Raw genomic sequence first — 27,814 nt, 5'->3', positions numbered from 1 at the left:
GGATAGAGAAACTGTTATTCACACAATGGAATCCTATGGTGTACTGACAAACAAGGAACTCATAAAATATTATACAAAATGACCCCAAAGAACATTATGCTGAGTGAAATATCTCAGTCACAAAAGGACAAATACTGTATAATGCCACTGTTATAAAACAAAATTGACATGGAGGTTGGGCAGAAAAGAGGGTATAGATAATGAACACTGCTTTGAAACAAATGAGGGAAAGAACTGTTTAAAAGGAATATATGATTATGCATTATTTGCATGACAAAAGTCTGGAATAGAAGGTGGATAGCAAAGTGGACTGGGGTGGAGACGGGGAGGAGATTGTGCAACAATGAATGAACTTTTTAAGAGAAAGGGAAAATGGGGGGTGGTAAAGAGGGAAAATGTGCAACACTGAATGAATGGAAATCTTAGTTTTCTGTAAACTTTTGTTAAGATCACAATAAAAAATTATTTTAAAAAAAAGAAAGAAAGAAAAGAATCTGCTTATGAACAAATTCCCCTTCCCAGTGGTTCAGGCTCTCTGTGAAGTCTGCTTCCATGGGCCCAGGTGTGGGGAGGTGAGCTCACCTTGCCGTTTTGCTCCCCTGGGGAAGAGGCAGCTCTGCACTGATGCTTTACCTGGTGGGGTGAAGCGGGCCTCTGAGAGCAGCCTGCAGGGGCCCTCGTTCCTTTGTGTCTGTGAGCACAGAAGCAGACATCATTGTGGGGCCTGACCTGGTGATCATATTTGCCAATCACTTTAAGAGCTGGCGACAGTGACTACCATTGATCTCATTAAAAATAAAGGTCGAGCAGGAGCCGCTTTCCGGGCTGGATGGAGCCTCCTCAAGCCACAGAACAACTATTGATTGCAGGACCTTTATCGAAGGTTAATTGGATTTCAGTGAGTGTGTGTTTAAAACCCTGCCTAGGCTGAGGCCCAATTTAATTTGCGTGAAATTAGCCTAGAGAAAGGTGACAGAGTTGGGAGTGTGAGAAAGAGGGGCCTGGTGACTGGAGGCTTGGTTTGGGGGAGAGGAGTCTTTGCCATCTCTGACGCATGTGGCCCAGCCTGGCTTCCATTACCTGTGAGATGCCTGAAGCTGGGAGCCCAGTGGAGAAAGAGGGTAGGGCTACTCACTGGTCAGGATGCCCTTTGTCCTTGGGATGGCCTGTCCATTGAGTGTTGTACTCCCTGTGCCACCACCCATCACCTGCTAGGGGCAAGAGGAGGTCTTTCAACTTTGCTTTCATTCAATTACCTAAATCCCTTTATGGGCTCAAAGTATAACAAAATTCTTCCACTGCTAGATTCGGGCTCTGTGTTTTGGATCTATTTCCACCACCCCTCTGTCAGTGTGTCCTATTGTGGTGTCTTGTGTACTGTTTCAATTTTAGAAACGATGTTATGAAGGTTTCAGATACCAACAAGGTCACTCAGGGGAAGCAAATTTGAGTGGAACTTCCAGATGAAGACAGATTTGGAAGAAAGGCCTGGTGTACTATTTTTGAACATTAGCCAGTGAAGATTCTATGGCTCGCAACAAAATATTGTCTACCTCACTCACCTGGACCCGTCTCCGATGATGGAGAACGATGTCATATTTGGGAAAGTAGAGGATAGGAGAAACCCTGGCTGAGACGGATTGGCTCAAGAGTCACGATTCCAACTGCCAGTGATCACGAGGCCGATGCAGGACTGGGTGGGATTGTTGTGTTTGTTTTTAGGAGTTGAAACAGACTTAATGGTAGCAAACCAAGTCATTTTCTAGCAGCTGCTTCTCCCTTTGTGAGCTCTGGTGGCTTGATGGTAAGGAGTTAAACTGCCAACCAAAGGCCCGTGGTTCAGTCTACCAACTGCTCCGTAAGAGAAAGATGGGCAGTCTCCTCCTGTGTCATTTATTGCCTCTGAAGCAGTCTCCTCCCATGCGATTTACTGGCTCTGAAAGCCGCTGTGTTTGTGTGAGGAATGTCATATAAAGTCAGTACCGGCGTAACAGTACACATAACAACAACAGCCTCTCTGCTGGAGAACCCTGGTGACATAGTCCCCAGGGAATTGTGCTGCCGACCCAAGGGTGGTTCCCTCTCTGGAAGGTCCAAGTTGTTGGGAGATCAGCTTTGAGTTCGTTTTCACTTGATAGCAGTGGGTTTGAGGCCATTTGGTGCTCCCTCCCCCACCTCTCCCATAGTGAATATCCCATGAACGGCAAAAACCCCAAACAGATCCATCTTGGAGAAAGTACAGCCAGAGAGCTACTTGGAGGCGAGGATGGTGACGCTTCATTCCGCAGACTTTGGGCGTGTTGGCCCATCCTTTTCCAGCGGAGCTGCTAGTGGGTTGAACTGCCAGGAAATTGCAGGCTCTGCGTTAGCAGTGCAGTGCCTTAGGGGCTGTGTCACAGGGGCAAAGAGACACTTTCCCGAGTTTTTTACACTGATGCCGGTGAGGGGAAAGGATGCCGAGGCATTGGTGGCTCAGTGGCAAGATTCTTGTCTTCCATGTGGGAGACGTCGGTTTGACTCCTGGCCACTGCCTCTCATGCACAGCTACCACCACCTGCCTGTCAGGAGACACTTGATGCTACACAGGTTCAGCTGAGTTTCTAGACCAAGACAGACTAGGAAGAAAGGCCTGGGAGCCTGGGAGTCTGCTTCTGAAAATGAGTTAGCGAAAACTCTGGAGGTCACAACTCTGATCCACACAGAGACGGTACAGGAGTGGACAGCGTTTGCGTCTTGTTCCATAGTGTGTGAGACCACTCACACACGAAATTGGAGGCTGAGTCTGTGGCAGCTAATGGCCACGAGGTGGTGGTGGTTGTTGTGTACCATCAAGTTGAAACCTATCCATAGTTTATTCTCTGGCAGGTGTTTAGAGGATGTTAATTGCCCAGGAGGAGATTGCCCATCTTTCTCCTGTGGAGCAGCTGGTAGACTTGAACCAGATGCCTTCGGGATTGCAGCACAGCTTCTTGCCACTAGGCCACCAGAGCTCCTCTACAAGGTGGAGGATACGGAATCGCCTTGGAGTGAGCGGCTGCTTGAGGCAAGCATGTCGAGTGTTGACAGCTTTCCCCTCCTCATTATGTCTCCGATAGTTGGGGTCCCTGATCCCCATTTCAGCCTCTTTTGGTAGCCATGATCCTTTTAAGATTCCAGGAGTCACTTTAATGAGAATTAGTCTGGCCGGAGATGTCTTTCTAGGCTTGTGAATATCTCATGTCTTGGTTTACATATGATCTCCCAGTTCCAGCTTACCCAAGAGATACTTTCTCCAAACAGCTCCAAAATTAGACACCAAATCTGCAATTTTTGAATGAATGCAGCCCTTCTTCATTCCTCTCTCTGTCCCAACAACATGTTGGAGAGCTTCCTAACACCATCATTCAAAGCTTCCTCTCAGTGTTCGTTAGTTTCAGGTCCACCCCATGAGTATGTTTAGCTTTGTCCTGGTCAGTAGAGTCCTTGAGTAGTAGAAAGGTTGATACACTTAGCTACTGGGTTGGAGGTTCAGGTCCATCTAGAGGTGCTGCAAAGGAAAGGCCTGGCAAGCTACATCCAGAAAATGAGCCACTGAAAACTGTCAGGGGCTCTGCTCTACTCTGACAAACACAGGCTTGCAATCACTATGAACTGGAGTCAGTTTAACAGCACCTGGTTTGTGATACTTGACAAGTAGTCTGAGGGTTATATATATAATTACTATATAAAATATATATTATATAAAATAATGTAAATACATATATATTTTTTTTCTTCCAGGAGTGCTTTGTGGGGATGTGGTGGGAGAGAGCAAGAATATGATAGGCTGTTTTTGGCAGTAGTCTTATTTAGTATTTCAAGATGTTCTGCTTTGAGGAGCTGGCCATAAACAGGAGGAAAGACTTTCATTCACAGAGCAAATATTGACCAACTCATCTCCACCTTGGCACACACAGAGAGATTGTAAATTCAGGCTCTTAGAAACAAGAAGTTAAACTTTCAAGTACTGTTTTCTCAGTGTCAAATTTGGGCGTCCTGGTCTCTCTCTGGACGGTGGGACCCCTGGTCGACCTCGATGTGCTTTCCCCCCCATGTATTCAGGAGTTGTCTCTCGTCCAGAGGACCCAGCCCTGCTCAGACCGTTCAGTCCTGCGGAGTAGAGTTTGAATTCCTCACCCCCTTGCACTTGGTATCAGGCCACCTCTGTGATTATTAATATTTTGCTACACCAGCCTCCCATTTCTTTCAGAGATCTTGGCCTTGCTTCCAAGACGCCCCCCCAAGAACATAAATAGAATTCCCTTTGGGGGTGGGAATAAATTAGTCCACACAATAACAGAATAATTAAAGTACTTCCAGCCAATTCAAGATTTGGGGAAAATCCAAAAAGAAATCCTTGATTTAAATATTATTTACTAAATTAATTCTTTACTCAGCCTTTTTATAGATTCTTGGGGTTGCCCCCTCCCTGCTGCTAGGGAATGAAGGCATAATGCAGTTACTGAAATCACTTACATGAGTGCGTATTCTTTTTACATCCAAAAGATTTGTCACTGATTCTTCCCTCCCACCCCTTTTTAACTGGAGCTGTTCTGTGGCTTTAGTTAACAGTGCGTTTGGGTTAGCTCAACAATCTTAGCCTTCCCACTGACACACCCATGTGTCTTGTCTCTGAGTGGAACGCCGTATTCTCTGCATTTGCTGTGAGATCACAACAGGTATTGTTGTTGTTAGGTGCTGCGAGTTGCTACTACGACTCATAGCGATCCTGTCAACAACAGATGGGAACCTTGACCCGTCGCATGTGCTCAAGTCCATTGCTGCAGTCCTGTCCCAGTTCATCTCATTGAGGGTCTTCCTGTCTTTCACTGACACTCTACCTTTCTCAGCATGAAGTCTGTTTTTCAAGGATGCTGCCTCCTGACAACATTCCCAGATCATATGAGATGGAATGTCATCACCTTTCCTTGATGGAGCAGTCAGTCTGGTTGCATTTCTTTCAAGACAGACTTCCCCTCCCCCTTTTCATTTTCTCATTGTGTTGAGTCAGAACAGCCTCAGAGCTGACTGTCCAGTGGGTTTTCAGAGCATGTAAGACACAGAAGAGGAGATTGCCCATTTTTCTTCTGCAATAAAAGTTATAATTAATTTTTATTTCTTCAGGTATACATATAAGATCCAACCATGGTTCCTGATCTGCCTGCCTATGGCTTGACAGCCCAACTACTTACTCACTAGCCACCCAAAAAGCCCCCCTGTCCATGGGCTATTTATTGCTTTTCACCAACACAATTCAAAGGCATCAGTTCTTCTTTGATTTTCCTTATTCATATGGGATGATGAAGACTCAGTTCATTTCCAGGTGCCACGAACTGAGTGACTATAAGGACAGAAATTGGTTGTCACACAGTTCTAGAAGCTGCAAGTCTGAATCAGAGAGTCAGTAGTGTTGATTTCTTTTTCGGGTTCTGAGAAGACTCTGATGAGTGAGGCCTCTCAGCTTCTAGTGACAGCTGGCAGTTTGTAGTGTTCCTTGGCTTAGAGCTCTGTCACTATGATTTCTGCCTCCACTCTGTCACCATTGTCACCAGCTTCTCTGTATGTCTTATCTTCTCTTCTTTCAGAAGAATGTCACTATGGGACAAGAAGCCACCTTACTTTAGTATGACCTCATGCTACCTGATAACACGGTTAAGCACTCTGTTTCCAAAAGAGGTTACACTTCCTTCAGGTGCCAGGGGTTGGGACCTCCACCTTTTTTTCTGGATAATGAACTTCCTGAAGTTCATAATGAACTTCCTTAGTGCACCCTTAGTGCAGCCCCTGCTTCAGGCAGGCATTTCCCTGGAGTTGAAAGGCGGGCTTGCGTTATGATCATCACTGCACTCTCTGGGTCTGGATCCCACTTCCCTCACTGGGGACTGAGTAACCAAGCTTCTTACCCTGTTTTTATCTCTTCTTTTGCGTGCCTACTTTCAGGGTGGCTGAAAGTGCTAAAGCTGAATGAATTTGTTCAGATCAGTGGTGTCTGGAACAGAGCATTACCATCCTAAAAAGGTGGTTTGTTGTTGTTAGGTACAGGTGAGTACAACTCGTGGCGACCCCATGTTGTGCCGTCCTCATCAGCCTACAAACCAGATCCCGTTACTGAAATCACTGTGTCAGTCCATCTCATTGAGGGTCTTTTCCTTCACTGACCCTATGTCTTTCCAAGCATGCTATCCCTTTAGCCTTGCCTAGCTACATGTCCAAAGTATGAAGGACGAAGCTTCTCCATTTTTACCTCCAGGGAGTACACTGGCTGCACCTTTTCCAAGATTGGTACTCCTGTCTTTACAGGAATCACGGAGTGGCATGAATGGTTCCATGCTCAGCTACTACCTAGAAAGCCTGGTGGTTTGAATCCACTCAGCGGTACCTAGAAAGAAAGGACTGGAAATCTGTCTATGAAAGATCACAACTATCAAAACCCACAGTTCTACCCTGAGACCCATGAAGTCACTGGGGGTTGGAATTGACTCAATGGCAACTTCTTTGTTGTTGATTTCCTCCCCCCTCCAATCTTTGTGGAGATGCCAGCTTTAATGGTGTGAGGGGCATGTTTAGTTTGGGAGCTGTTTGGTTTCAAGTAGGAGGCAATGCCCAAGTGATATGGAAAGGGTAGGAAAGAAGGCCTATTACTGGCCTTAGGCTTCTCCCGGGACTCTTGATGCCTCTGGGAGTGCGAGGAGGCTGGCTGCCCTGCTCTGGGCAGATCTGTTCACAGAGAGACTGTTTGTCCCTATTGCGAGATGTCAAAGAACATTATCCAAAACTTAGAAGTAAGGCCAAGAGAGTACTCTATTCCCCTTCAAAGTCATTCTAGGGTATCTTTAATAAACCCACCTGAAGAATTGTTTCTATCTGGGGGAATGTACGCTTGTTTAACTTTTCTATTTATAGTAATTAAGGGCTAGGACTCTGAAGTCACATGTCAGTTTATATGCAGATCTTATCTGGTAGAGATGTAAATACTTCAGGCCACTGGGAAAGAGAACCTCAGATTATTATTTTTTTCATTGCCCAGGGCCAGATTGTGCATAAAACACTTGGCTACTAACTGGAGGTCTGGCGATTCTAACCCACCAGCCACTGCATGAGAGAAAGATGTGGCAGTCTACTTTTGTAAGGATCTCAGCCTTACAGTGGGGCAGTTCCTCTCTGTCCCAGAGGGTAGGTATGACTTGGATTTGAATAGGCAGCAATGGTCTTTTCAATCACTTACTATGCATCTGAAAGCTGGACAGTTAATAAGGATGATAGAAGTGATACTTTGGAACTGTAGTGTTGGAGAAGAACACAAAGATCCCATGGACTGCCAAAAAAGCAGATAGATAGATACATCTTAGAAGAGGCTCGGCTAGAGTGCTCCTGGGAGGCAAGGGTGGCAAAGCTTCGTCTTTCATGCTTGGGACATGTTGCTAGGAGAGACTATTACCTGGAAGGGGATATCATGCTTCAGAAAGGTGGAAGGTCAGCGAAAGAGGGGAAGACCTCAATGAGGTGGATTGACATGGTGACTGCAGAAATGGGCTCAAGTGTATCAGAGATGGCGAGGGTGGCACAGGAAAGGACAGAATTCAGATCTCTTGTTCAGAGTCACTGCGAGTTGTACTTGACTCAGAGCCACCTAACAACAGCAACAACAGGCAGCAGCAGGCTTAGGACAGTAACTACGTTCATACCTAATCTAAGACTCTTAGTCTCCTATGCTTGTTTTAATACCCCAAAATACCCAGTTCCTAAGAATTTTCTTGTTCTGCCATATGATACTTGCTCCTTTATTAACAAGTTAACAAATCATTGGCCCATGCTCATTTTATATTTGTCTCTGAGCCATGTTTTTAACTTTCTGAAAAAACCTTTGACAGGGAAAATGTACTTCTTTTCCCCATATTTAAAATATAAACTGTTGTTAGGTGCTGTCGAGTCGTTTCCGACTCACAGCGACCCTATGCACAACAGCCCTAAACCCTGCTCTATCCTGTGCCAACCGCACCGCCTCTGACACACCCATCCCGATTACCCCAGTCACTGAATCAATCCATCTCATAGAGGGTCTTCCCCTCCTGCGCTGTCCCTCCACCCTCCCAAGCATGATGTCCCTCTCCAAAGGCTTGTCCCTCCTTCAACATGTCCAAAGTATGTCAGACATAGCAAACTATCATGTTAAAAATGTGCTCTGGAAAAAAAAATGTCCTCTGGAGGTCTGTTGGCCTAATGCTGTGCTGCTAACCAAAAGGTTGGAAGTTCAAACCCCGTGACAACTCCACTAAAGAAAGAACTGATGCTCTGCTCCTGTAAAGATTCTAGCCAGGAAGACCCGATGGGGCAGGTCTGCTGTGTCCATGGGGCCGTTATGAGCTCAGATTGATTGAACAGTACCTGGCAAGGAGAACCACCTCATTAGAAAAGAAAATAAGCATGTTTGTGTCTCATTTTAACACAGATACATCTCTTTCCCATTTGTGCTCTTATTTTGACCTTGGATCTCAAGGACGCTCTGTGAGGAACATGGAGGAGCTGGGGTTAGCCACATTTTACCCCAAGAATGCGTAGACCCGGACTGAAGAGGGTCTCGTCCCAGGCTGTGCGTGCTGCAGAGTGGCAGAACCGGCATGGCGACCGTGTCCTGTTGGCTTAAAACCAGCTCCACCTCCTGTCTCTCTTTTCCACAGCTGGTGAACATTAACATCAAGAGCAGCCCCAGCTGGAAAGATACCCGAATGGGAGACGGGGTGGGCTTCTCCAGTGGCTCTGGCTCTGTGGATGGAAGCTGGAATCTGCTCCAACTTCTCCTCCTTCTCCTCCAGCAGCTCGCTTCTCCTGGGCAACGACTCCCACCCAAAGTCCCCAGGGCCCTAGGGACCATCTTTCAGTGCCATAATGGGGGGGCCCAGGGCGATTAGCAATATTTCAGAAAGCTTAAGGGAGCTCATACATCTCCCCGTGACAGGCCTGGCAGACTAAATGAAATGTCATTTCTCTGCTTTTGGCTGGAATTCTGTCAGCTCAGTCTGGCCACCCCGCTTATCTCAGGCTGATCAGGAGCTCTGATTGGACCTTATGTGCGTCCTTGACAAATAAAAATGAATTATTACTTAATAAATGCAATTGGTTTGGCAAACACAGCCGTTCAAAGCGTGGCTCCATGGGGAGATGAAACTGACACAGGAGATTTTTGGTGGCGTGGAGGCGGGGAGTCGCTGGCTTGCCTGAGAAAACAGGGAACGGTGGCTGTGCGGCACTGCTCATCTCAGCCCGTGTTGGGACTTGACATGGGACGAAGTTCCATTCTGAGGTGAATGGAGGTTGAAAATAAACATTGATCGCACCTAAGGAAAATGACAGGAGCTGGAGGCCTGCCGTGGATGCAGTGTGATATGGGAATAATGTTTATGCTTTAGACATCCCACTAATCCTAGTTCTTCATACCATAAAGACGTTCAGTGGCACCTCATCTGTTGACCTCCCAAAGGACTGTTAATAACAGTGACAAAAGAGGGCACCTATTGAAAGGGAACTGTCCCCTGAGCACTGTGATTGGCAGCCTCATTTGCTCCTGTGGTGGTCTGTGAAAGAGACACCCTTATTTCCATTTTACAGAAGCAAACACTGAGGCTGAGATATGAGCAACTTGTTCAAGGTCACAAAGCTAAACTGAGAAGTCCAGAAGTGAGCTCATGGTGGAGAAGGATCAATAGGAAGTAGCGTAGTAAGACTGGATTTGGCTCTTGGCTCCACTTCTCACTAGCCAGTAATTCTGTGTCAGCTAAACCTAGATGAGTCTCAGTTTATCATCTGCAAAATGGGCTAGTAACTGTACTGTCATATGAAGCTGTGGTAAAGAGGTCAGCTATTGTTACTAAGGTGTAAGTGCTCTTTGTGGTTTACTTTGGGACTGATTATAATAGCACAGGATTCAGAGCAGATTAGTGGGGTTAGGGGCAGACATCAGAGGCAGGAACACAGTGTGTCAGGACAATATCTCCATGAGACAAGGACGTCTCGCTTACATTGAATGCAGTTCTGAATCCACAAGTTTGGTGCCCGTTATGGGAGGCAGACATGGATTGGGGAAAGCAGTCCCCATCTTTTCTCATTTTCCTGCCTTTATTTCTTCAAGAATATTTCTGTTCTTTCTCTTCTACCCCAGAGCCTTCCTGTTGGGAAGGGAGTGATGAGAGGTGGTGGACCCACCAGATCCACCCCTTTGTAGGAAGCCTTGATGTCCATCGGGGGAGCAGTTCTTGTTCTCCTGCGCTCAGCTCGTGATGGTCTGAGCCACTCTGAGTTACCGCGTGGAAGAAACCTGCTGGTCTGGCCATGTGAAGTGAATCTAAATCCTTGAGACCTTTAGAAACGACTCAAGCTGCAGCCAGGAGTCTTTTTGGGGACAGTTGTTAGGAGGCTGCACTAGTCTGGTGTGCCCCCTGATGGCGTTCTTGACTTTTTTGCTCCATCGGTGTGTTACTGTGAAATCAGTTCTGACTCAGTGATTCTGTGTGTGCAGGTACAACGGCTCCACGGGATTTTAAGATGAAGGTCTTGAAAATTTTCCAGGTCTCTCTTCCAGGACTCCTCCCGTGGGTTTGAACTGCCAACATTTAGGCTAGCACTTGAGTGCTGAACCACTGTGGCACCCAGTGACTCCTCCCATCCACATTTCCCTGTCCTATCGGTGGTGCAGTGCTTTTTCAGTCAAAGGGAATGCTGATGGCGTAGTCTGTAGGGTGCGTATAGTGTTGCTGACCCGAAGGTGGTGCCTATGACAATTCAAACCCACCAGCAGCTGTGTGGGAGAAAGATGGGCAGTCACCTCCTGTGCGATTTACAGCTTTGGAAAACCCAACTGAGTGTCAGTGATGAGGGTGTTTTTCCTTCCTATCAGATGTCTCCCCTCTTAGATGACTTAAATGCATTCATTTTAAAAGAAAACTTGATACCTTCACTGGAAGATGAGGAGATTGAGATTGTTGACAGCTTCATTTTGCTTGGCTCTACAATCAGCACTCTTAGTACCAGCAGCCAAAAAATTAAAAGACGAATTGCATTGGGAAAGTCAGCTGTCAGAGACCTCTCCAAAATACTGTAGAGCAACACTGTCAGTCTGGAGACTAAGGTTCACCTGATACAGGCCATGGTCTTTGCAATCATGTGCTATGCATCAGAGAGCTAGACATTGACTAGGGATGATAGAAGGAGAGTTGATGCCTTTGAGCTATGGTGGTGGAAAGAGTATTGAATATACACTATGGACTGCTCGGAGAACAAACAAGTTTGTCCGGGAGAGGGTGGAGCCAGGCTGCTCCTTGGAGACAAGGATTCCGAAGCTCTGTCTGACATACTTTGGACATGTTGCAAAGCAAGACCAGTCCTTGGAGAGGGACATTATGTACAGGAGAGGAAGATCCTTGATGAGATGCATTGATTCTGTCACTGGGGTAATGAGGATAGGCGTGTCGGAGTCAATAAGATTGGCAAGGGATAGAGCAGGATTTAGGGCTGTTGTACGTAAGGTCGTTATGAGTCACGGTCGACTTGATGGCACGTAACAACAACAGCCCAAAAATAGGAAGTAAAGATAAAGTTTGATGAAAACAAACAAAAAATCACAAAATTTTAACTTGATGCCTTTGCCAGCCGCCCAAGGCTGTGAGCCTGACACCTCCTCTCATTTTTGTTTCCTATAAAAGGGGAGGTGAGCCAGCGCTAACTCAAGTCTTATCAATGGGTTAGTACTAAAATTTGACTCTTCCTTATAGTCAGAAGGACTGGGCGAGAATTATGAAGGATGTGGTTTGGATTTGGCACCAAGACTTTAATGAAATAATCATGCCTGGGCCTTCCACGTCCTGGGAAATGCCACGTAATTCACCTGTCAGTCAGTGTTTGCTGAACATTCAGCGCGTGCCCAGCTTGTGCCTGCAAGTGCGTCGGGGAGGAGGGCTCTTTGTCCTCCAGGAGGTTTTTCTCGTGTCAAAACACACTTGTACAAGATAATTAAACAAGCGGTTGTGTGATAAGAGATGACTGAATTGCCTAGGAGGTGGGATGAGTGCCACTGTAGTTGGGAGAAGGGAGACATCTGTTGGGGTGGAAGACATTGGAATGAGAGCTTCCTACAGGCAGTGAGTCCTGAATCAGGCCCCAGGGCATGAGCACAAGGATTGTACCTGTGTGACAGTGACCTGAGTCTTCAAGGTCCTGTGTCTTCTTTACAGGACATGGAATCAGTATCTTGGGAAAGACAGTAGTTGTTTAAGGGTGTGGACTCTGGAGTTGAGCAGATCTGAGTTTGGAACTGACTCTAAGACCTAGCCACCATTATGACCATAATCGCTGTATTTGTCTGAACCTCAGTTTTCCTCTCTGTAAAATGAGACCAGTGATAGTCCTTAGAGGGCTGTTAGGATGAGGAAGTGAGGCCAAGCATGTTGAGTTAGCTGCTGTCATGAGTGATGGGGAGAGGAAGCTGACAGCATCCTCCCAAGGCTGAGCTCATGTCTGCATGAGGGGGAGAGGGAAGCCAAGAATGGGAGGAGTCTGGGATTCCTTTCCTGTCATTCCGATCCCTGTTCAGGGCATCCTGGATGCTGTGGTCTCGCACTTCCCATCCTGGGCTCCATCACCAGCCTTTGAAACACTAAGACCTGGACAGAGGATTTTCAGGGTTGTAAGATTCTGCTTTAGGATCTTGGAGATATTTGTTATCCACATTATCCACCCACCCACCCAGTTAACACTCAAAGATCATTGCTTACTAAGTGTGGGAGTGGATAGTAAGCAGTTGGGATTCGATGGTCAACAAAATAAAGCCAGTATGGTAAGGTATGGTACCTCTATAAAGAAGTTCTCTGGGTTTTAGTTATTATTGTGTTTGTTTCTTTTTTTAAAACAGAATAGAGCGAGTGCCTGCCATCATTGGAGCTTATGAAACTGGGTTAGATGGTCATTAATCAAATGCACAAATAGGGTGCTGTTAGAAAAGTAAAGTACAGTATCTTCTGGGAGTATGCTACAAGAGGGCCTCAGTTTCCTAGAGAGGTGTACTGACCTGGGAAGCTGAAGGGACCACAGAGTGAGCCTGGTGAAGATTCTCTTGGCAGAGGGAATAGCACATGCAAAGGCCCTGAGGTAGGCAGGAGAAGGGATCCCTGGAGAAGCAGAGAGTGCATGTGACTGCATCGGTGCAGTGTGAGCTGAGACAGGAGAGAGACTGTGCAGGACAATTTGAGGAAAGGAGTGGAGTTGAGTCTTAATCACAACATCCCAATTTTGTGTTCCCAGCCTGCTCAATCTGTGGTCCCAAGTATCTCTCCTCTGCTTGGGGTATGTTTACTGGTAACAAGGAGGTCCAGTGGAGGCTGAGAGGAATGCCAAGGGCACCACGTGTCTGCGGGCATCAGCTTTCTGGGTCGAGCCTCTTTGTCCTGTGGAGACCCAGCGACAGCGCCTCTCTGGGCCAGGGCTGGCTCTATTCAGCAGCTGTTCCCTCGCTGGGAAGAGGCTTTTAGCTTTAATAAAAAGGGAGTAGAGATAAGCAGACTGCCGTGGCGGGGAGAGGAGCAGTGACAGGATGATTTAAACGACCTCTCCAGTGTCATTTCTTCTGTGCAGACATCATAAATCAGATTAACTTTGGGCTCCAGAGGGAGGGGAGCAGCAGAGAGACCTGGAGGGCTAGGAGAGAAAGGCCTGAGTGGGCTGTGTGGCCCCGAAGGGTGGGTTAGGGTGTTACCCATGCAGCTACTCAGCCCCTTGTTCTTTGAACACGAGGTGGGTGGAATGACCCACCCAACCCACCTTGGAGCACTTTGCCAAAGCTTGAGGGTAGAAATGAAGAAGGACTTGTAGGAAAGGAGGGAAGAGAGAGCAGGGAGGGGAAAAAGGTGTGCAGCGGCCAGTAACACCCACACCCCTGCTGACTGGGGGTGGGGGTGGGGTAGAAGTGCATGGGGTACACTGGCCAGGACCCAAATCCAGTGCTCCCTCACACAAACCCAAGAAACCAGACCCACTGCTGCTGAGTCGATTTCAACTTATAGGGACCCTCCTTGGAGTTTCTAAGGCAGTAAATCTTAACGGGGGGAGACAGCTCGTCTTCGTTTTGTGGGGCTAATAGTAGATTCAGAGAAACAAAACGCTATGGGCTTTGCCACCAGGGCTCCCAAGTCTTCCCTCCAGAAAGTGAGAATTCTACCACGGAGTCACGGTTGCCTCGTGTATTGTTGGACTTGAAAAGAATTTGTTGTTTGTTGTTATGTACCGTTGATTCAGAACCAACTCATACCTGACCTTCCAGTGGATTTTCAGGGGTAGCAAACTGCACGGGAGGAGATGGCCCATCTTTTCCCTGAAGAGCTGTTGGTAGATTTGAACCACATACCTGCCTATGGGTTTGTAGCCCAACTCCTTTCCACTGGACCACGAGAGCTCCTTGAAATCACTTGGGAAACTCTAATACCGATGCCTGGATATGATGTTTCTCAGTCCCTGGTGATTCAATGTACTGCTCATGTTAGGAAACACTGGGTTAAAGCTTAGCATCTCTCCTAAACTCTAGAACTACATCAGAAGCTATCACATCCACCATGGCTGCCCAGGCCCACCACTCCCTCTGGCCTACCTGAAAGTTGACCAGAAAGAGAGGCCAGCGTCACAGCCTTGTCTATGAGACAAACATACCTGAGTGGCGCTCCCACCAACTCTCCCCTTTTAGGTCTCGCGTCACCTGGGCAAGATGTACAGTGAGATGATCTTCGTCAACGGCTTTGTGCACTGTGACCCTCACCCGGGCAACGTGCTGGTGCGGAAGTGTGCAGACACGGGGCAGGCAGAGATCGTCCTCCTGGACCACGGGCTCTACCAGGTAGGAGAGATGCTGGTCCTGTCTGGGTCAGAGAGAACCAAGAGCTGGAGGGGACTCTCCCTACCCTTGAAGTGGGTCACTGTCCAAGTCACAGATGCAAGGGCTCAGCTTCCCTCTCCATAAAGTGAGGTGTATTGTTAAATCTTAACTGTAGCTGTATATACAGAAGTGCTTGAGAAACTGTAAGGAAATGCGACTTCTTCTCTGGGACTCTATGAGCTGGGATTTCAGAGGGTGTGAGAACTGAATGTCCCAGTCCAGTAAGGTAATAACACATAATGAGGGAGGAAGCAGGAAACTGAGACGGGCTGGGTAACCCCAGACCCCAGACCGTGTCCTGGAGCTCAGAATGCAGAAGTGGTTTGAATAGACTAGGAGCTCTACTTGGGAAAGGTGAAGTTCCTGGCTGTCCTGGGGCTCAGGGCCAGGCTTGATTTCCATGGTCTCTTGGTCTCCTTAAGACTCTGAGCTCGTGTTCTAAAATCTTGGCCTCCCTTGAAATATCCTGTGAAGAAGGCTGGCTATTGTCTCATAGCCCCCAAATTCATACTGGAGCAAACATAATAGGAGTTCAATTTGTAGCTCACCTATCAGTCCTGGGTAGTGAAAGAGTCAGCAGCAGCCCTTCTCCTGGGCCTGGACTGAAGGGCTGAGCTTCTGAAGCCTCTGCAGTGCTGTGACTGGCAGCAAGGGTCAGGACACAGCAGCATGTATGGGAAAGTTGTTGCTGGCTAGGCTTGAAAGTGGAGTCCCTGCTATCGTCTCCCAGTCAGAGCTCAGTCACAGAGAGCCTGGAGGTGTGTCTGAGAAGGAGAGGGAAAAGTGGTGAGCAGTTAACAGTCTCTCCAGTCTAGACCAGGCTTGCCAGACCAAACCCTTGACCTTGGCCTAGAGGGTTGACAGAACTTACGGAGAGAAGCACATATCAGGCAGGAACTGTGGTCTTTACCCATCCTCCCCCACCCTTTGCAGGGGCCAGCAGCAGCCAGGGGCTAGGGGTCTGTGCAGGGATCACCTCATGGGGACAGGAGCTCAGGTCCTGCCGTCCCCGCTCCCTCCCACCTTAGGTGCTGACGGAGGAGTTCCGCCTCGATTATTGTCACCTCTGGCAGTCCCTGATCTGGACCGACATGAAGAAGGTAAAGAAGTACAGCCAGCGCCTGGGAGCCGGCGAGCTGTACCCCCTGTTTGCCTGCATGCTGACAGCCCGCTCGTGGAACTCGGTCAACAGAGGCATTGGCCGGGCGCCAGTCACTGCCAGCGAGGTAGGTGGCCACCTCCTGGCACTGTCCTTTCCTGGAGGTGAGGGGCAGCCCAGGGATGGTCGTTGGACACTTTCTAGCCAGGGTCTGAGATTCTAGACTGCAGGACGCTGTGTGTGGCATGCACGCACGTGCACGACAGAGTTAGAGAAGTGTTGGAGGAGAAACAGTTCTCAGGATAGAAGGTGACAAAGGGCGGGACACTCCCCTGTGTGCTCTCTAGGCGTCACCCGCCTGCGCATTTAACAGGACACTGCCAGCTTAGTAACCCAGACCTCTGTGGCTTTACTCCCAACCTGCTCACATAGGATTTCAGGCTCCTGCCAAGTTCTCCCAGGACTTCTGGGAATGTCCAGGGATTGCCTTGCATGTGCTCCACCTCCCCAACAGACCTTCTACATTTATTATCTCCTTTTACGTCCACAAACTTCTCCCTCTTTTTTTAAAAAAGTATATATATATATTTAATTTTATATTACTTTATTTACAAAGTTTGCATACATTGTTTTTCACATCAGATCTTTCCCATTTCCTTCACCCCCGCCTTCCTCTACCCATCAAATGTGCGACCCTATGATTAACCACCGCCCCCTCCTCGCCCATCCTCAGCCCTCTGCTCCCACACTCCCCTGTTCCCTGTGCCCCTGAGTACATCTGAGACCACCTCTGCTGTGAGCTGTCACCAGCCCAGGGCTCCTCCAGACGTTGAAGTGGAAGAGGTGCTTTGCTTACTCTTCCAGAGTATTCGGGAATTGCTGCTTGTTCCAATGTCCTGCAGAGTTTTTAGTGAAATCACGTTTTTTTGGGTCTCTATTTGTGACCTGGAAGCTCTGGTGGCCCAGTGGTAAGTGCACTGACATCCCAAAGGCATGCGGTTTGAATCCACCCGCTGCTCTGTGGGAGAAGGAAGGACAGTCTCCTCCCATGTGAATTACTGCCTCTGAAAGACCGTTGCAGGGTCAGCTGTGAGTCGGTTCCTACTCAATGGCATGAAACAAGAACAATTTGTGGCTCAGTTCTCCACTGGACCTAGACAAGAGTGTCGTGAAGACTAGGCTGGGAGGCAGACCCCAGGAACGTCTCCTCCCTTTGCTCATTGGCACCTCCTCCCACGAAAAACATTTGCTGAGGCCCATGAGTTATTCCTGTTCAGCTTGAGCCTTCCCAGGAATTCACTCAGTCCTTGTAGAACTGACTTCTCTTTTCCCATTCTATTAGTTTTCCGAAACCATCTAGACCTGCCAGGAAGAACTGCACTGTAGTCCTCGTACCTCCTTGTGGTGTGACCTTGGGAGGCTCTCTTCACCTCTCAGACCAAAGTTGAGCATTGTTGAGTGTTCAGGCTGTACTGGTGACAATAGACATGGAGAGAAAGAGGTGGAGGCAATTTTACCTCACTTCTAGGTAGAATTGAGAAGACTTTCTGTGGGATTCAGGAATCCTAATGGTTCAGGGTCAGTGGAAAGGAGAAAGACCCTCGACAAGGTGGCCTGGCACAGTGACTGCAGCAAGGGGCTCTAGGATGGAAGAGATACTGATGCTAGCACAGGAGAGGGCAAAGTTTAAGCCCAGTGTTCATAGAGTTGCCCTAAGTTGGGTTTGACTCAACAGCACCTAACAACACAACGATGCTGCAGTGGTTAAGTGTTCAGTTACAAATTAGAAGAGTCTACAGCTTGAAGCCACCACTTTCTCCATAGCAGAAGGGGTAGCAAGTCTGCTTCCAGAGAGATTGTAGCCTTGGAAACAGTGGGACAGTTCTGTCCTGAGCCATGGAGTCACTGTGAGTCGATTCAGCTAGATAGCAACAGGGTCAGATTTTTTTTTTCTTTATTTTTCCCCCTCAACTTGGATTGTACATAGAAAAGGGGGAAAGGAGGATTTGAAGATACATCATAGGATTTTTGAGATGAGTCATAGAGTCAGGGCTCACTCTTGAACATAGAGGAACTTTGAGGAAGGACATACCTGGAGTGGAAGCAGTCAACAGTTGTTTTGAGATGTTTAGTTAGAGGTGTTATGGAAAGTTGAATCAGAAGCTCAGAGAGGAGGTCTTGGCTTGACATACAAATTTGAGGATAATCTTGTCTGCTTATAAGAACAGCAACCACAAAGTAAAAGTGGTTTAAACAATGAAGACTTTATTCCTTCCCTTACAGGAAGCTTGAAGGTCGATGACTCCAAGTTGGTTCATTCAGAAGCTTAACAAACACAGGGCTTTGAGCCTCTTGGTTTGCCTCTCGATTTCAAGATGGCTGTAGCAGTGACAAACTTTACTGAATTTGTTCAGGGTGTCCGGAGATAGAAAGATAAGGTTTATTTCTTTCTGTATATCCTTTCTTAAAGGCAAGAAAACAGTTCACAGAAATCTCCCAATAGACATCACATTTCTCATTGGCCAGAATCATGCCACATGTCCAGGCCTCAGCCAATCTCTTAGGAAGGAGATTCAGTCAGTATTGGCTGAACGGGATCAAGATGTCACCATGCTGGGACTGGGAGGCGCTCAGCCTTGCTGAAGAATGTGGCCTGAGGTGGTCAGATGGATAGACCTGGGACTCTTTAACAGAAGAGAAGTGGAATGGTGACAGGGTGGACACCCATAAAAACCTGCCCCAGACACCCAACTCTGGGATCAATCTCAGCTTGAAGGCTTTTGCTGCTTTGAGGGACACCCTGGGAGGCGTCCTGAGTGGGTGAAGGCCCTTTCTGTTTGGGCTGACAGGTTCTGTGACCAGGTCAGTGCTGCCGTTGCTGAGAGGTGAGCCTGGCATTGGTCTGACCTCAGCCCTCAGCGCAGGGTGACCTGGCAGCAGGGAAGCAGATGGCTTCTTGGTGGCCTCTTCCTGTGAGATGTTCTGGTCTGATTGCTCCTGCCTGGAGCACATTTTTAGAATCACAGCTCTCTCTCTTCTCTCTCTCTCTGTCTCTGTCTCTCTCTCTCTCTCTCTCTCTCTCACACACACACACACACACACACACACACACACACACACGTTTCTGGAAAGGCTGAGGGTTGCTGCTTCTGTTGTAGAAAGGCAGTCTTACTGGTATTACCTTTTGTCAGCACCAGGGCCTCTCCATAAGGAGCCATGGTTGAACGCCCCCGGCTGCTGACTGAAAGTTAGTTTTTAACCTTGAGGAAGATGAGGCAACGATTTGGGCCGTGGAAACTCTATGGCACAGCTTACTCTGCCTGCCAGAATCATTATGAGTTGATATTGACTTGTCGGTAATGGGGTTGGGAGTTCTCATGATGTAGTTACAAACATATTAGACTAATAACCAGAAGATCGATGGTTCAAATCCACTGGCTGATGTGCAGGAGCAAGATAGGCAGACCTCTCCTGGAAGGTTTACAGCTTTGGAAGCCCAGGGGGGCGTCACTGTGAGTCCAGATTGACTTGCTGGGCATTTTGTAGATTTGTTTTAAAGATGATTTTGAGGCGAGCTCTGGTGGCCTAGTGGCAAGAAGCTTCACTGCAATCCCAGAGGTACATGGTTCAAATCCACCAGATAGATGCTCTGCTGGAGAAGGAGGAAAAATCTCCTCCTGTACCAGTCAGATCTGATTCGACGGTACATGCACACAAAATAATAATAAAAAAATGAAATAAAATAAAATAAACCATTTTAAAAAAAGGAAAAGATGATTTTGATAGACTCATTGCCCTTCCCCTGAATGCTTTAACCCAGTACTGCTGGGAGGCGTGCACAGCGAGTATTTGGATTCTCCTCGTTCAGGGAGGACACAGAGTTGCTAAACGGTTTAGGCTGCTCAGCACCACACAGGCCTGCTGAGTGGGTGGAGTGGCAGTAGAGGCACGTGGTCAGGACTCAGGCTAGCGAGCGGGACCGCTTGGTTTACGTCCTGACTTTGGCCTGACGAGCTGGCAGTGAGAGGGAGTGGGCTTTGGTTTCCACATTTAAAAGTGGAAAGAATACATTTACTTCATGGGGTCAGAAGGGGCTGACGACTTGATAAATGCAGGCATTTCCAGAGTGCTCGCTTATGTAGTTGGTGCTCCATGCCCGCTCGCTCTTATCCTCATCATTATCACTGTCCTCAGTTTTCTAGAAGAAAGGATCAGACCTGCACCTGCCATGCGCAGGATTCTGGCACACAGAGGCCAGATGGGGGAGGGACCAGGCCCCAGACTCACACTGCAGGATGAGGCAGGTGCTGTGGGACGTAAGGACTCACCCAGTGCTGCTGTATGGTTTCAGATCTCAGGTGTTGGGAGAGTCGAGACTGGCTTCAGGCAGCGTGGGCTAAAGGCTGTTGGTGAGCCTGATGAGGCCAACTCCCACAGGATATGGGGCTTTGAAGACGAGGTGATGAACCCCAGAGTCAGGCCTGGCTGGAAAAGATGACCATGGAGATGTCTTGTGGAATACTAGGAGACAGATCCCTAGCCAAGGAGGCCAGCTTATTCAAATTTCATCAAGTGGGGTTGGGGTGCGGGGGCTATTGGTGACTTCGTGCCCCAATCAGTACTGACTTGGGAGCTTTGGGCATGTGTATGTTTGGCCTTAGACGTCTCTGAGTGGTACAGATGGTTAAGTGCTTGACTACGAGCAAGGTGACAAGTGATTCAAACCCATCACTAACCAATACACGTTGGACAGGCCCGGCAATCTGCTCCCAAAAGGTTACAGCCTTGAAACCCTAAAGAGCACAGTGTTACTCTCTATACGTGGGGTCACCATAAGTCAGAATTGACTTGAGAGCAGTTGGCAACATTTGTCAGTGACCTTGGCTGTGAGGAACCAGGGACAGCAGCTGCAGCAGAAATGGTGTCTGTCCCTCCTACGTCCCCTTTGTGTCCTTCTGTCCTACAGTGGCAAGAAGCTGGAATGTGAGATTCCATCTGGGCTTGCCAGGCTGTAGCTGTTCTTCAGTTAAAAGGAGAAAGGTTTCCCTCTGGGAAGGGTCCATAGTGGTGCTGAAGCAACGATACTACTGGATACCTACTGGGGTCTCCCTTGAGTCCCCTCAGGCCACAACAGCCACCACCAACCAACTGTTCCTTCTGTCTCCCCACCACGGCTCTAGGAAATGGAAATCCGGGACAATGCGGCCAACTACCTCCCCCAGATCAGCCAGCTCCTCAACCACGTGCCGCGCCAGATGCTGCTGATCTTCAAGACCAACGACCTGCTGCGTGGCATCGAGGCGGCCCTGGGCACCCGCGCCAGCGCCAGCTCCTTCCTCAACATGTCGCGCTGCTGCATCCGGGCGCTGGCCACGTGAGTGTGGGCCCCTTCTCTCCTAGCCTGCCCCAGGGGCGCCCCTCAGCCCCCTGTTCTCCCACCAGTCTACTTGGCCCTGCCTGAGCTTCCCACTCGCCAGCTCCCCACGAAGGAAAAAGTGAGACCAAGAATAGCTTACAAGTTCACTGCAGTCCCTGGGCAGTTCTGTGGGTGAGGAGAGAACAACCTGTCCTGTGGAAGTGGCAGATTCCAGGGCTTTCGCCTCCCAGCCCACCTCCCAGGTATCAGGCTGTTCTTACCCTTAGGAAGGTGAAGCTGAGAGAGGGTCCAACCCAAGTGTCCCCTGTACTGGGACTCAGGAAGTCCAGGTGTGTATCCCATTTCCGACTGATCCAGGGTCCTGTAACTGTCTCCCCAGAGACTGTCAGGAGATAAGCAAGTACATTTGTCCCAAAAGAGGTAAACTGTTGCCTTCGGGGAAGTCCTGCATGAGGAAGAACTTGAATCGAGCAACTCCAAGTATCTCAGATCTTTTCAGATGCCTTTTTTGATGTCTGGGTACCTCTTAGGGATGTGTAAGGAAGGACGCTTGTGTCTCTGGATGGTGATGGCAGAGAAGGAAGGATCTGAGGCTCTTCTGAATGCAGGGAATATATTGAAAGGGCCATCTGGCTGAAATCACCCAGAGGAGACAATCCAGACTTGATCAACTTCCAGTTCTTCCATTTTGATGGAGATCGGCCCTTCTCAGAAAACCTCTGTCTGAGGGGAAATTGACCAGATAACTCAGGCACGCTCTATCAAATACCAGATTGTCAAAATGTCCTGCACGCTCAAAGGCTGGCCATGATTTAGCCTTCCTCTGCGGGTCCAGGAAGTGACGTCTTGACTAGGTCACCATCAGCACCAATTTCCACCAGATTTCTTGTTTGTTTAGAAGGGATTGAGCTGGGCTGTATCCACAGTGCCACCTGAGGGGTTTCTGGGTGATTTTCTGACCTTCAGGAAGTTAGATGCCTGTTGAATGTACTTTTAGAAAAATGAGAACCACTGGCATGTTCTAGTCAATGGGTCGTTTAAGCCATTTACTTAAAAAAAAATCCTTTGGCATCTTTGAGTTCCTTTGGGCCTCACCTGGGCGGGGATCGATGATGTCACCAAGAGCAGCCCACAGGGGCAGGGAGCTGGTCGGCGGAGCAAAGCTCCTCCCTTCCATTTCCCTAGATGATGCTGAGCTACGATTCTCTCTCACACTCTTTCCTTCTCGCCCTTCCTCCAGGCACAAGAAGAAGAATACTTGCTCGTTCTTCAGAAAGACCCAGATCTCGTTCCGAGAAGCCTTGAGTCTATGGCAGATTGACCTTCATGAATTCTTCCTGAGCGTGAAAGGGTTGAGGCTGACCAGCTGGGTCTTGTCCCTTATTTACTGGCTGCTTCCTGCTTCACACTGAGTCACCTTGCCATCCTCTGCCACTTTGTGGTGGGACCCCATAGCAGGAGAGACGTTTATCACTCCCCCTCATTTGCCATGTCTCCAGCTGGTTGTTCCCTTTCTGCCACATGGTGTTCCAGGGCCCCTGGGCATGTACACTCCACAGCACCAGTGTCTTCACCTTCGGAATTCCTCTGCCCACCTTGCAGCCCTTGTCTCAGGGCCCATGAGCTGTTCTCATGGAATAGACTGGGGAGAAGACACAGAGTTTATTTTCACTCCTGCTGTGTGCCATTGCGTTGAAGGTCCCCTTCCTTCCGTTAACACTTTATCTTGTCAGGATGGACCTCGTACCCCATTGAGGGCACGGGCAACGTGTAAGAAGTTTGATCTTAGTTGGAGGTGAGTATGGTCTCTGAATTCACCAGAGAACAGGCACCTTCTCCTTCCCACACCACTCAGAAGTGTGACCCAACTCAGGAAGCCTTATGGCATTTAGGACAGACTCCGTTACAGTGTGAATTCACTGCTGTCATGGGTGTGCCTGTTGGGCGTTTTGTATCATGCACTGTGTTTCAATAAAGGACCCCTTAGAGTTGTAGGATTTGTTTCTCTTCCCCCACCGGCCCACACTCAGAGCCCAGCCATCCACATGCTGTATCCAGAATGTGCCTCACGGTCCTTGCCAAGGTCTTTTGATTGGTTTCCCCCGGTTACTGCTTCTTCCAGGTTTCCCAAGGAGGTCTGCACAGTATCGTGTCAGACTTGGCCCCAGTTTGGTGGGAAATTTGATTCTAATGTGTACCCATGTTGGCTACTAAGTGAGGGTAAAACTGAACACCTCCTGTCAGTGTGATCTGCTTGGTTTCCTGACTCTGTAATCCTTTGAGCTTTCTGCTCTGGGGCCACTTCCTGCTTTTTATTTATATGTTTTGTTCACTCTTCAAGACCTGGTCTGAGGAGTTTGGATGCACAAGGCCAGGAACTCAGAGCATCAGCCAAGTCCTTCAACTCTGGTTTCTCTAGATTCTCACCTCCTTTCCTATGACCTTGACAGCTCCCTTTTCTTACTAGTTGCTTCTGACTATTAACTCTTTGGTTCTTCGTTCAGTGAGCCCCAGTTTCAGACTAGAGATGTTTCCTGGTCCGCAAGTCATTCTGAAGGCTGTGATTCTGTTCCTGAAACCTCGACTCTGTGGTGTGGTTTCCTTTCTGAAATCCTCACCTCACCTGTCTAGACTCTGCTTCTCCTCCTGCATCACCTGTGGCCAGCACTATCCTGTTCTACCTGCTTCATCCTCTGGTTCTGTTTCTGCAGTATCCCCAATTTCCTGCCCTACTTCCTGTGTCTGTGTGACTCCCGAGACCCCAAATTTGACAGGTCAGTGCTCTCTCCAAGCACCGGTGCCCACAAATAGTTACTGCACCCGAATCATTCTGATCTTGGGTCACCCTGTTTGCAGGGACAGAAAAGTCTTGACCACGCGCCTTGTTTTCTGTTCTTATTTTTGGTAATACAAGCAGCAGATTTTCCAGAGACGATTTGCAACTCCTTTATGTCCCAAAGGAATTAATTGTTTTCAGTGACCAGTTGGATGCACCCAGGGACCTGAAAGAATAATTTTCAAGATCTGTTATTAATCATAAGGATGCATGCTGCATATTATATTTTATGGTGTCTTTTATAGTCGCTGAAGTAAATATAAATGTCCTTTCTATTCAAGGTAACGACTACTGGCTTTTCACTTTGCATTTAATGGTTGGCTTCTTGCTGCTCTAAAATCTAAAACATCAACGTGCCACCATTGAAACCAGCACCCCTAACAGTTACCAGGGGGAGCAGATGCAGGGGAGTTGGGGGAACAGGAAAGAGGAAGGGGGATCAATGCTGACATTTACAGAGTGCCTTCCATGTTTCAGAGGTCATGCTAGGCTTTGTAAATGGGTTACATCATATAATTGTCCCATCAACTCTAAGGGATGGATCACTAGCCCCTCTTACAAACATGACCAAAGTTCTCAGAGAAGTGTAGTAATTTGCTCTCAGCCACGCAGCTGGGGAGTGGTGTCCTGTACTTAGTTTTTATATCTACAGTGTTATAGATTCGGATTGGGTTTGCTCCTTGGATGGTTTTCTATGCTGGAGTTGGGTTTGGAAAGCCTTGATTTCAGAGGGAATTGAAGAATTGAGGCAGGATGGTTAGATGGCTCAAGGAGACAAATTCCTGGGAAAAGCTGAGTCCAGAACATTCCTTGAAACCTAAGACACGATGAACCTGGGTCACTGTTTGTTTCTCATTGAGTGCGATCTGGGCCAGTGTGGCGTTTGGCATGTGTGTTCTGGTTGGCTTGGTGGGCTCATTGTGAGCTCACAGACCCTGGGAAAGATTGACCAGAGTCTCATTCCTTCGCTCAGGGGTAGTTCAGGTGCAGACCCTACTGACCTTTGCCTGGCTATCCTGGTAGACCTGCCAGGAGGTTGCTCATTGCTTTGGCTTGGTGCTTTCCTGTAGACTCCATGCCTTCTCTCTAGTGGAGCCGTGATGGTTTCTGTCAGGAAGGAACTACCTTTGGAAGTTGGTTTTTTCCCCCTTTCTTATTAATCTTTGTATTATTTCTTAACTGAAATGTTGGCTTCCTTGATTTGGGCAGCATGGCAGTGTTCTTCAGAGCCTTTTCTCAGGTGGAAGAGTGTGTATCTATGGCTTGTTTGGCCTAGAGCCTCTTACATACAAGTTTTATAAAAAGTGCATACATATACTATTGACATATAATAGTATATATATGTATATCTATATTGTTGTTGTTAAGTGCCATTGCGTCATGGATGATTCATAGCGACTTTGTGAATGAAAGACCTGAACACTTGCATAACTTTCATCATTTCTCCAACTTCATAGAGTTTCCAGAGGCAAGCTATTTCGGAAGTGGATGCCACTCCTGCTACCAAGCTTGTTTTAATTGGGGAGCTCCACCAAACACTGTCCACCATGGGTAAGCATTATTGCATTTGACACATCAGGGTCACAGTGTTCAACATCACAGCAACCACAAGTTACCTCTGTACAGCAAATGGACAGACTTGTGCTATTCCACTTAGAAGAAGGTTTAACCAAAAACAATTAAAACCACGATTAAAACAAGCTTGAAAGCAGGAGTGGCAACAGCATATATAATAGTACGTGTATATATATCTTGTCTTCTGGCCAGTGTTAGCCCAACAGCCAGCCAAACACTTGTTGTTGTTTCTGTTGTTGTTGTTGTTAGATGCCGTTGAGTCAGCTATGACTCAAAGCGACCCTGTGAACGACAGATCTGAATGTTGCCCTCTCCTTTGCCATCCTCGACATCTCTGATATGCTCAAGGTCGTTGTTACAGTCCCAGTGTCAGTCCATTTGGTTGAGGGTCTTCCTCTCTTTTCTCTGACTTTCCCCACATCATGTCTTTTTTTTTTAAAGGACTGATCTCTCCTGACAACATGGATGTAGCAGCAGGAACAACAATAAGGCAAGCCATGTTCTTTTAAATCGCTTCTTGTACTTTGGGCATATTGTTAGGAGAGGTTATTCCTTGAAAAGATGAAAGGTCAGTGAAAAAGAGGAAAGACCCTCAGTGAGATGCATCGCTACAGTGACTGCAGCAGTGGGTTTGAGTGTGCCATGGTGAAGAAGGCATAGGATAGGACAGGGTTCAGATCTGTTGTTCATAGGATCGCTATTAGTTGTGCTCAACTCGGTGACACTTAACAACAACAACATGCATTTGAAAGTTGGACAGTGAATAAAGAAGATTGACAAAGAATCAATGCCTTTATTGAATATACCATGGACTGCCAAGAGAACTAGCAAATGAGTCTTGAAGGAAGTACAGTCAGAGTACTCCTTAGAGGCAAGGATGGGGAAACTTAGTCTCACATACTTTGGGTACATTGTCAAGTCAGGATGGGCTATCTTTGGAAAAAAGACATCATGCTTGGAAAGGTAGAGAAGCAACAAAAGAGAAGACAACTCTCAACAATATGGATTGACACAGTTACTGCAGAATAGGTTTAATCATGGCACAGATTGTAATGGTGGCCCGGGATAGGGCAGAAGTAGTCTATTGTTCATAGGGTCCTTATGGGTCATAGGTGACTCTGACACCTAATAATAACTACAGCAGTGCCACTTTCTAGTCAGAGACCCCGGCCATTCTATCTAGAGTCCAATTGTGTAGATATACTTTCTATAATGTTGTTGTGTGTTTTCAAGTCATCTATGAATCATAGCGACTTTATGAACAATAGCTCTGAACCCTGCCCTATCCTGAGCCACTGTCTCTGACACATCTGCCTTCATTGACACAGTCACCGTGTCAATCCATCTCATTCAGGGTCTTCCTCTCCTGTGGTGACCCTCTACCTTTCCAAGCATGATGTCCTTTTCCAAGAATTGGTCCCTCCTGGCAACGTGACTGAAGTATGTGAGACAGAGGATCACAATCCTTACCTCCAAGGAGCAACCTGGCTTTCCCCTCTCTAGGATAGACCTGTTTGTTCTCTTGACAGTCCATTGTATATTCAGTACTTTTCCCCAGCACTAGGACTCATAGTTAGTTATTCACCAGCTCTCAGATGCATAGTGAGTAATTGCAAATACCACTGCTTGGATCAGGTGCACCTTAGTCTCTAGACTAACATTGTTGCTCCTTAGCACTCTGTAGTGGTCCCTGACAGCAGACTTTGCCAAGGCAATTTGTCTTTTGATGTTGATTGTGCACCTGAGCCAGCTGAAATTGTAAACAACCTCAATCTTTTCTCCATCTGTCATGTGATCCTGCCAATTGGCCCAGTGATGAGAATTTTTTTCTTGATATTGAATTTCAGTCCATATTGAAAACTATAGTCCTTGATCTTCTGTAGCATACAGATGAAGTCTTCCTCAGTTTTGGCGAGCAAGATTGTGTCATGTGCATAACACACGTTGTTGATGAGCCTTACTCCAATCCTGATGCCACTTTCTCCTTCATAAAGTCCA

General features: G+C 47.6%; 1 protein-coding gene across 1 annotated transcript in view; it reads left to right on the top strand.

The window, feature by feature from the left end:
• Positions 1–22,817, top strand: part of ADCK1 (aarF domain containing kinase 1) — a 167,976-nt gene extending 145,159 nt beyond the window's left edge. Inside the window, exons 7-10 of the mRNA XM_006884642.1 lie at positions 14,741–14,890; positions 15,958–16,155; positions 21,209–21,402; positions 22,646–22,817. Coding sequence (XP_006884704.1) covers positions 14,741–14,890; positions 15,958–16,155; positions 21,209–21,402; positions 22,646–22,817 — 714 coding nt within the window. The remainder of the gene's footprint in view (positions 1–14,740; positions 14,891–15,957; positions 16,156–21,208; positions 21,403–22,645) is intronic.
• The last annotated feature ends 4,997 nt before the right edge of the window (positions 22,818–27,814 follow it).

This window comes from Elephantulus edwardii, unplaced genomic scaffold (assembly GCF_000299155.1).
Source record: "Elephantulus edwardii isolate Elephantulus edwardi_28Jun2011 unplaced genomic scaffold, EleEdw1.0 scaffold00037, whole genome shotgun sequence".
NCBI classification, from domain to species: Eukaryota; Metazoa; Chordata; class Mammalia; order Macroscelidea; family Macroscelididae; genus Elephantulus; species Elephantulus edwardii.
This window is presented reverse-complemented; position numbering and strand designations above follow the sequence as displayed.